This window comes from Petaurus breviceps, unplaced genomic scaffold (genome assembly GCF_028583685.1).
Source record: "Petaurus breviceps papuanus isolate PSGF00001 unplaced genomic scaffold, PetGlider_PUasm1.0 355, whole genome shotgun sequence".
Taxonomy (NCBI): domain Eukaryota; kingdom Metazoa; phylum Chordata; class Mammalia; order Diprotodontia; family Petauridae; genus Petaurus; species Petaurus breviceps.
In genome coordinates, this window is record NW_027186289.1 from 3,359,829 (window position 1) to 3,370,616 (window position 10,788).

Consider the following 10,788-nt stretch of genomic DNA (forward strand, 5'->3'; position numbering starts at 1 on the left):
AATTCACTCAGAGCTCACTGTTAAGCCATTTCCTTCAACTTATGTGTTGATCCACCTTCAGATACTCTACCCTTTCAGTTCCCTTTCTGCTTCCCATCACCTCCTCTGCCCCATCCAAAGATGGCCATGCCCTGACCTTACCCTCACACACAAGTGCACCACCCCCATGGTCATGAGCCCCAAGATTCCCTTATCCGATTGCCATCTTTGGTCATTCCACCTCCCCCTGGGCCTTGCATCCTCTAGCCCTGCTCTTTCTCACCACACCTTCATTCCCTCTGTTCTTTCCCAGGTCATCATTTTCTCAGCACAAACTTCTCTGCTTCCTTCCCTGTCTTGAGTCTTGGTGAGCCAGTTCACTCTATGGGCTTTTTCTCTCAAGACCCTCATGCCCCCTTATTACATCTCTGACCTTGCCCTGCCAAGCCTTGACCTTGGATGACTCCCACCACCCACCACCTTCACTCCTGTTCACATGCTGCTGACCCATGTAACTCTTGGATGCAGCCTCCTGACTGTTCCATGAACAAGACACCTCATCTCTCAGCTCCAGACATTTTCTCTGGCTGTCCTCCATGTCTGGAATGCTCTCCCTCCTCGTCTCTACTTCATGCCTTCCCTGGCTTCTTTCAAACCCCCACGAAAATGCCATCTTCTCCTTTCTCAGTGGCTCTTCATGTTAACCTTTCCTCTGCTGTTTGTCCTATGTATATTGTATTTTACATCATCATTTCTATGTTGTCTCTGCCATTAGATTGTGAGCTCCTGGAGGGTGGGGACTGCCTTTTGCCTTCCCTTGTGTCCTCAACACTGTGCATTGCCCAACATATAGTACGTACTTAATAAATGTGTGCTGACTTGTCTTAGCTTCCTTCTTCCTGATACAAAGAATAGTAGATATTGACTCTTTTCATTTCTTTCAGATTCTCTCAATTCAGGAACCAAGCATGAAAAAAACGACTGGATTCCGAAGCATGGTCTTTTTATGGGAGCATCATTCAAGGAACGACCAGCAACCCGGAATGGTCCCTGGCATTCCAAGATGGTAGAAGCTTGGGACCTTGATGTCATGGGAGAGGGGCAGAAAGGCAACCAGGAGATACAACCCAGACAGATAACAGTCACCTCCAGAAAACCTTTGAATAAAGTGAGCATCCCTGAATGCAATCCAACTGATGGGAGTTTTAGCCTACAGTCAATCTATATTCCACAGCAGAGAGTTCCTACAGAGAAAAGTCTTCATAAATATGATACTCTTGTTAAGAGCTTCAAACAGTTTTCAGACTTAATTGATTGTAATAGACTATCCTTAGGAAAGAAGCTGTGTAAGTATAATAAATCTAGGAATCCTTTTAGTTACCACTCAGACCTTATTCAGTTTCATAGAATATATAATGGTGAAAAGATATATGAATGTAATGAATGTGGTAAAACCTTTGGGAAAAAAGCGTATCTTACTCAACATCAGAGAATTCATACTGGGGAAAAACCCCATAAATGTAATGTATGTGGGAAAGCCTTCAGTCATAGGGAAAATCTGACTCATCATAAGAGAATTCATACAGGAAAGAAACCCTATCAGTGTAATGAATGTGGCAAAGCCTTCAGTCAATGGGGAACTCTAACTGCACATCAGAGAATTCATACTGGAGAGAAGCCCTATATATGTAATGAATGTGGAAAAGCCTTTTGCCAAAGAGGAACCCTTAATGTACATAAAAGAATTCACACTGGAGAGAAACACTTTGAATGCAAAGAGTGTGGAAAAGCCTTTAGCAACAATTCATGCCTTAATCTACATCAGAGAATTCATACTGGAGAAAAACCTTATAAATGTAATGAATGTGGAAAAGACTTCCGACACAGGGCATCTTTTATATATCATAAGAGAATTCATACTGGGGAGAAACCCTTTGAATGTAATGAATGTGGGAGAGCTTTTAGCAAGAAAGGAAATTTTATTGAACATCAGAGAATTCATACTGGAGAGAAACCCTTTATATGCAGTGAATGTGGGAAAGGCTTCATCAACAACACACGCCTTAATCTACATCAGAGATTTCATACAGGAGAGAGACCCCATAAATGTAATGAATGTGGCAAAGCATTCAGGCACAGGGGAAGCCTTAGTGCCCATCGTAGAATTCATACGGGAGAGAGACCTCACAAATGTACTGAATGTTTGAAAGCATTTGGCCAGAGGGGACAGCTAATTAAACATCAGAGAGTTCATGCAAGAGCGAAAGCCCACAGTTTTGATGAATTTGGAAGACCCTTCAGTCAGTGGGGAAGCCTTGCTGAACAAAAGAGGATCCCTGTAAAGAAACCCTTTGTGTGTAATGAATGTGGGAAAGCCTTTAGCCAGAACTCAAACCTTATCCTACATCAGAGAATTCATACTGGAGAGAAACCTTTTGTGTGTGAAGAATGTGGGAAAGCCTTCAACCAGAAGGGGAACCTTAATGAACATAAGAGAATTCATACTGGAGAAAAGCCCTTTATCTGCAATGAATGTGGGAGAGCCTTCAGCCGGAGAGGGCACCTTACAGAACATAAGATAATTCACACCGGAGAAAAACCCTTTGAGTGTAATGAGTGTGGGAGAGCCTTCAGACGGAAGAGACATCTTACCGAACATGTGAAAATCCATACTCGAAAGTAACCTTTGGAATATGATGAGTGTGGGAAAACCATCAGCCATAAAAACCCCGTCATGGATGTCACAGAATTCATTCGCAGTGAGAATCTTCATCATGTATTAATGTGGAAAAGGCTTCAGGACCCTTAGAAGCATTGGAGAACTGAAGGAAAACATGAGTAATGGCAACACTGGGAGAAGCTAATTCATCTCTCACAAGATATCAGGAGCTTAGCTTCCAACTGCTGTAGAGCTGAAAGGGACCTTCACGATCTTCTAATCTGACATCCTCATTTTCAGAATCAGGAAACAGCGACAGATGAAATGGCAAGCTGTTTCCTACGGAGGAAAGTGCACTGGTGCTGGTGCTCGGAACCCAAAGGACCCAGGTTCCCATCCTGCCCCTGCTTGCTCCCGCTGTGACTCTGGCTGAGGCCCTGGCCTCCATTTCCTCTTCTGTAAAATGAAGTCCCTTCCTGCTCTTGGCCTAGGATACTGTGGCCTGAACCCAGATTCTCTGATTCCAGATCCAGGGTCTTCCCATGGCGCCACAGCTTATACTAAAAGTTGTGCCATTTTTAATGGGGAAAATTTCATAACAACTTAGCATTTGTTGAATACTCAAGAGTTGAGGTCACCAGCTTTATCCTGGTTTGGTGCTTTGAGAGACAGAAATACCGCCAGCCTCTATCCTGTCTCTTGTTACTCCACAATGCATTTGCTGCCCTCAGGTGGCCTTCATCCGGGAAGCCAGTGGGGTCAGTCTGAAATAGCACCTGGACTGTAATGTTAAAAAAAAAAGATATATTTTCAATCAAAACCACCAAAATGTTATTTATTTAGTTATTTGTACAGGATTTTCTTTCTGTTTTCCTTTTTATGCTAAAATTATTAGCCATCCACAACCAAAAAAAAGTCAAAATAAACAAGCATAAAAGATTGTTGTACATTAAATGTATATTACCTTCTCGACTGTTTGTTAAATAAACCAAGTTGTATACTCGCCCACATCCTCAAGATGGTGACCAAAAGACTCCATCTGTTTCTCTGGCCTCTCAGGCCCCTTGGTCTTCAATGTATCTTTCTGAATGTTGCTGTCCTGTACTGAGTTGTAGTCTTTGAATATATATTATTGTTCTGACTGCTTTCCTTAGTCCGTGTCAGTTCCTGTGTCTGCCCGCATTTCTCTGTGGTCTTTACATCTGTGACTTCTTGTGGCCTTTTAATGTTCAGTTTAATTCGCGTGCATAGAGGCAGCTGGTGGCGTCAGGAAGCCCTGATTAGACATCTAACGAGCTGTGTGACTCTGGGCAAACACCATTGCAGCTCTGCCTGCTTCAGTTTTCTCAACTGTAAAATGGGGATGATCACAGCACTTCTGTGAAGATGGCACGAGACAGTGTTTGTAACAGTTCTTAGCAGAGCGCCTGGCACATATTGGTGCCAGAAGGGGTTCCTGTTACTTCCTGTTCCCATTTTAGGAAAACTGGAAAGGCAGTGGAGAGGAGTGGACAGAGAATCACCCTCTGAGACGGGAAGACCCGGCTTCCAGTCCCACCTATCACACATCCTCCCTGGGTGAAGGCAGGGCCCAGAACCCATCTGTGCTCTAGGAGCATCCCTGAGGGCGGAAGTTACAAAGGAGACCTTGATAGAGGAGGCTTCCTGACTGCTTTACTCAAACTTTTTTTTGCTGGAGACACCTGTGTATTCTTAACCCACAAAGAGCTTTTGTTGCTGTGAATTATATCCACTGAGGTGCTTGAGTCAGCTTCTACCAGCTCACTGGAGCCGGTTGTTAAATTTTCAGGAATTCTCATGAGCTGGTTGTTAAACTGCCATTATTAAAAATTAAATTATATAATCATAGGTATATTAAAATAAAAGTAACAAATACTCAAAACTCATCACTCTAATTATTTGCCACATTTTACTATTGCCTGTGCCCTTGAGGTTATTTTCATCTATTTGCATGGTGAAGATAGACATAATGTGTGCTTCTTAGGGTACATCTCTTCCCAGTTCCATGTTTGGTGATATATATGAATGCATGCTTCCCCCCACCCTTCCATGGAGGAGTTAAACTGGTAGTTAAACATTTACCAACACACTACTGGTCCTATTTATCAATATCATATTAAAAATCAAAACTGATAAAATTTCAAAATATTCTACTTAAGAGATAATAAGCCCATTGTATATAACATGTTTTTTTGTAAATAGTATTTTCTTTTTTTCAGTTACATGTAAAGATAATTTTCAGCATTCATTGTTTTATAAGATTTTCTAGTTTTAAATTTTTCTCCCTGAGAGAGCATGAAATCTGATATGGGTTATACATGTACAATTACATATAACATGTTTTTAATGAAAAATAACTTTTCACAACAATTAGTGAGAATGACATTGTTTTATAGATTTTTTCCAGATCTCTTTGATGTCTGATTTAGTTGAAGATTTAGTTGGGTTCTCATATCTGTTTCTGAATTCAATCCTGTGAGGTGTTATTTTGGATGGAGCATGGAAAGAAAGTCTGACTTGGCTGAGATTTGTAGTTGGAAAAAGGAAGGAGTATTTTAATAGGCAAATAACCTCATAATATTATTATGAAAACAGTCTTGACTTTGCAGATGCTGTTGAAGGATGTAGGGGGTCTCCAGACCACACTTTGAGAACTTCCGCCCACCGCCAGCTCCAGTCCCTAAATATTTCTTAAGCATCTACTATGTGCGGGACACTGGGGAGAAAAGGGCATGCACAAAACCATTTTTTGCTCTAAAGGAGTTTATGTTCTGCTTGGGAAGTGAAGTCCATTTAGACGAGGCAGTTGCTAGTAATTTGATGAGGGAAAGAGTGTTACCAGCTGGCAGGGTCAGAAGGACCTGGCAGTGGGAGGGGCCCCTTTGGGAAGTCTCCCACAAGGAAGCCAGGGTGTCCTAAGGGATAGAAAGGAGGAAGGGCATGGGGGCAGCCAGTGTAGCCAGAAGAGAGTGTGAGTGAAGACCATCTGGAGTAGCCCCAAAGAGGCTGGATAGAAGGCATCTGATCCAGACTGCCCATTTTATGGAAGAGGAGATGGGTCCGAGAGCTTGTGACTTGCCAAGGTAAGTGTTGATTTACACACTCAGGCCTGTGTCTTAGAAGCACTGCTTTGTCAGCTGCCTGGGCATGGACCGCCAAAGGGACAGACCAGGAGCAGGGTGATCAATGAAGAGGCTACTGAAATAATTCAGATGGGAGGTCACAGAAAATGAAGGGAACTGCTAGGGAAAGGTGGGGGCGGGTTGGAGTCAATGCTGCCTGGTGACTTCTGAGGTATGAGCAGTGAAGGCGAGGTAAGGGTCAAGGAAGTACAGAAGTGAAGTAACCAGAGGCTGAGGAGGAGGGTTGGGTCTGAGGTGGGCCTGCGCTGGACTAGATGTGTTTGTAGGAGGTTCAGGTGACGTCCTGCAGCCAGCCAGGGACTGGAATCGAGAAGAGGGCTTAGGGTTGGAGAGAAATATGGGTAGAGCTGATGACTGAGCCCTGGAGATCTCTCAGAGAGTAGAGGGCCCAAGGCACCATCTTGGAAGAGGGGCACTGTAGGGATGAGGAGCCCCAGAGCATCCTGCCATGGGGGGATCAGTCCAACAGTGCATAGCTCCATGGAAGCCAAGAGAGGGAGGGCCAGGAAAGGAGCTTGACATGTCCAGTAGAATGAGAACTGAAGGGGAGCCATTGGAAGCAGCAAGACCTTTGGGAGAGTTTCATTGCAGTGGTGGGATCAGAAGGTGACATGAAAGGGGTGGGAAGGTAGCCAAGATGTATGGCACTGAGATCAAAGAAAATGACCCGGTGACATCTATTCAGAGCTTTAAGGCCTGCAAAGCATTCTACGTACATCATCTCTTTGAGCCTTCCAACCCTCCTGTTAGGAAGATGCCAAAGTGTCATGATGCCCATTTTTACAAAGGGGGAAATCAGGGCTGGCTTAAGTGACTTTCCCATAATCACTTGGCTTGTACATGTCAGAACTAAGCTCCACCAGGGCTTGCCCACCCAGCCTACCAGTCAGCAAGCCTTTATGAAGCACCTACTATGGACTGAGTCCTGTGCTAGTCATGGGGGAAAAAGAAAAACTGCAGAGGAATGCAGGGCAGGGCAGGGCAGGGCCTGGCTTATCCCTGGCCTCCACTCAGAGCCAGAGGTTTTACCTGTGCATTGCCAAGGGCCCAGCCCTCCCCACCGATGGCCATGATTGCTAAGCCTAGGATCCCTTAGGACAGGGGACAGGGTGCTCTGAAGCTAACATGTGCAAGGTCAGCAAATGGTCAACAAGCAAACAGAGACAAGGACTTCATTAAGTTTGCCTCCTGAATCTGGGACAGAGGCAGTCTCCGGTGAGACACCGTCACCATCACCTGGGGCTCTTGTCCAGTGTTCCAGAAACTGGGATCTCTTACGTCTGTGAGCTGGATCAGCAGGCAAATACCAGGAGGCTGGAAAATACTGTCCTTAGGACAAGACGCCCAAAGACACTCATCGTTTTCCTGCTCCACAAGTTTAGACACTCCCGCCAAACCGGGCCATGCCTGGGCTTGCCGTACCTGACACATACTGTGAGGACCTCGTGCTCCTTTCTGTTTCATCCACGGACACCTCGGTGGTGCTGCAGCAGACAGAGCCTGGGGTCTCTAGTCAGGAGGAACGGACACTTACTAGCTTTGTGACCCTGGGCAAGTCACTTCACTTTGCCTCAGTTTCCTTGTCTGTAAAATGAGCTGGAGACAGAAGTGGCAAATGCCTCTAGTATCTTTGCCAAAAAAACCCAAATGGGGTCATGGAGAGTCGTACGCGATTGAACCAACTTAACCCCAGCAATTTCTTCCTTAGGAAACGGTACCAAGAGGGGGGTCACCATGGGCAGTTATGAACAGCTGTGCCGTCCCAAGCATGCCCACCCAGTCACTATCTGCTATCATGGGAAGTTCTCCTGTTTTTCCACAGGCTTGCCAACATCGACCCGACTTCCCCAATTTAGCAGGTGTAAGGTTATACCAGAAATGTACGTCTCTATGAGTATTGGAGTTTTAGCAGGTTTTCAGTACAAGCAAACTCATTACATTTTAACTTTTTAGAGTAAAGATGTTGGAGGAATGACCTCAGTAAGATACTTGATTTGGAGGCGGCCTGTCTTCAGCCGCTGACATTAATGAGTTAATTGTGCCTGGGCTTGGATGGGTCCAAATTATGCCATTGTCTGGCTAGGCTGGGACAGAATAAACAGTGTTTAGAGGATAAGGAGGTTTAAACGCCACTGACTTCAGCCAACCTGGGGGGGGGGGTGTTAATCTGGGGGTGGAGGATGAGGAAAACATTCTTAGTCCCTTCAAGGGAAAGGAGGAGAGAATGGAGTTGTAGCCTTGCTTATGGCTGACTGTGTGACTGCTCCCGGCAAGTAAGTGGGATCTGCCGGGGTGCAGGGGACTCGCTCCCCTGAGGTTCCAGGGTTTTTGTGAAGGAAGGCACCACAACTTACTAAAGGATGGTCTGACTATACTAAAACAGAGCAGAAGGGTAGACAGCAGGAATGTGGGCCACGTTGATCTCCCTGTATCCCAGGATTCCCAGCCCAGGAGGCAGGGAGGGCTGCCTAGACCTGGGGGCCAGCAGGCACTCAGCACAGAGTTCAGAGAATTGCCCCCCCACAACCACCACTCCCCACCCCAGGCTTGTTCCAGGCGCGTGGACCAGTGGAATGGACGTCTCACAGGAACTTCACAAACAGACCTTGACATGATTGTCTTATCTTAAATGTGGAGGGGGCCCCTCTCCTCATAGTCCCTCGGGCTCACAACCTAGTAGTTACCCTGGGCTCCTCACTGTCTCTTGTCCCCCAAGTGTCCAAGTCACTAGTCGAGTTCCTCTCTGCTACGTCTCTCAAATAGACCCCTGATGCTGTCCCCAGCCTGCTGCAGACACCGCCTCTTGCAGGAGCCTGAAGGTCAGTCAGTCTGTCTCAAGTCTTTCCCTGCTCCAGTCCAATCTCCAAAGCCCAGGTCTGACCATGTCATCCCATTATAAACTCCAGTGACTCCTTATCACTCCCCAGGGTGGGGAAAAGTCTCCCTTAGAAAGTGAGAATTTAGTTGGGACTTGGAGGAGACCATTGAAGTCTAGGTGGAGATGAGGTGGGAGAGTGTTCCAGGCATAGGGGACAGACAGCTGGAGAAGAGGCCAAGAGTCAGGAGTTACCATCCTCACCCCTCTGCAGAGCTCCCTTGCACATGGGTTCGGCTTTGTACAAACCCACAGGAAATTTGCAAATGTCTCTCCCTCCCTGAGCTCTTACCTTCTCATTGATCAATAAGTGCTTATTGACGGACCAGTCAGGCATTGATTAAGCATGAGCTAGACATATAAATACAGAAATGAAGCCGTCCTCACTCTGAGAGCTCACATTGTATTGAGGGAGACAGTATGTCCCTGTGTAGGGAGAGGAGCTGGCCTGATGACTGCATTAGCATCGCTAAGTCCTGAGTAAATGATGCACATAATCATGACATGACACAGATGTCATGTGTAAGTATACACTTACTTTAATGTATTTAATATTTATATTACATATGACATATTGTTTAATAAACATATCGACTGTGTTATTTTAATATATTTCTATGTTAATATAGTAAATATACTCTCATAGAGCAATTTAAGGCTCGTAAAGTGCCTACAAATATGACCTCATTTGATTCTCACAACCACCACGTAGGTGCTATTATTTCTTACAGATGAGGAAACCGAGGCAGACAGCAGTGAAGCGACTTGCCCAGGCTCACACAGCCAGTGGGTGTCTGAGGCTGCACCCACCCCTGCTTAACACAGAATGTGCTTCCTCCTTCATTCCTGAAGAGGACCATGGCGTCATGGAGGTGATGCCACGACCTGACCTGCGAGTGGATTGGATTCAAGTGAGGCAGGGCTGAGCAAAGTCACCAGCCTCACTCTCTCCTCCGGAGCCACCTGGGTCCAGCGGCCAGATGTCAATCAGGGTGCTTGGAGATGGGCGGTTAATACAGGATAAAAATACAAAATAAAGGCAAGGTCGTTTAGGGAAGGAGGATAGCGGGAGCTGGGGGATCAGGAAGGGCTTCTGTTCGAATGCAGTGATCCAGTGGAACCTTGAAGGAAGTTAGGGACCCTTTGAGGTCCAGTGAAGAGGGAGTGTGTTCTGGGCATGGCATGCCTGGTTGCCCCTGGAGCCAGACATCACAGACTATACCTGCAAAGGAAGAGGGAAGCAAGTGGAGACTGCCGGAACTTCAGAGCAGATGAAATCTGATTTCTGTGTTCCCGAGCCTCCCTGAAGAAGCACCCACACTGGGCTTCTTGCTGTCTTCAGACGTGACTGGACCTTCCCTCTTCTCAACTCCCTCTTATGTGTTCAGCCCTTACAATTCAGCTGCTTCAGGGCGGGAACAATCTTTTAGCTGGCATTGCAGCTCCCAGCCCTTAGTATAGTTACTGGCTCTTAGTAGAGGCTTAATGCTCTGTCTAAACCAATGTCTGTCTGTCCATCCATCCATGTATCCATCCATCCGTCCATCCACCCATCCATCCATCCGTCTGTGTCTATCTGTCCATCCGTCCGTCCATCTATCTCTGTTTATCTACCTACCTCTCCCTATCTATCCTTCTGTCTGTCTGTCTGCCTGTCCTGTGTCTGTCTGTCTGTTTGCCTGCCTGTCCTGTGTGTGTGTCTGTCTGTCTGTCTTCCCTGTGTCTCTGTCTGTCTGCCTGTCTGCCTGTCCTGTGTGTCTGTCTGTCTGCCTGCCTGTCCTGTGTGTCTGTCTGTCTGCCTGTCCTGTGTCTGTCTGCCTGCCTGTCCTGTGTCTGTCTGTCTGACTGCCTGTCCTGTGTCTCTGTCTGTCTGCCTGCCTGCCTGTCCTGTGTGTCTGTCTGTCTGCCTGTCCTGTGTCTCTGTCTGTCTGTCTGCCCTGTGTCTCTGTCTGTCTGCCTGTCTGCCTGTCCTGTGTGTCTGTCTGTCTGCCTGCCTGTCCTGTGTCTCTGTCTGTCTGTCTGCCTGTCCTGTGTCTCTGTCTGTCTGTCTGCCTGTCCTGTGTGTCTGTCTGTCTGCCTGCCTGTCCTGTGTGTCTGTCTGTCTGCCTGCC

General features: G+C 46.5%; 1 protein-coding gene across 1 annotated transcript in view; it reads left to right on the forward strand.

The window, feature by feature from the left end:
- LOC138168269 (zinc finger protein 721-like) overlaps nt 1-10,788 on the forward strand; it is a 57,103-nt gene that overhangs the window by 22,265 nt on the left and 24,050 nt on the right. Inside the window, exons 6-7 of the mRNA XM_069097324.1 lie at nt 924-2,156; nt 2,322-2,586. Coding sequence (XP_068953425.1) covers nt 924-2,156; nt 2,322-2,586 — 1,498 coding nt within the window. The remainder of the gene's footprint in view (nt 1-923; nt 2,157-2,321; nt 2,587-10,788) is intronic.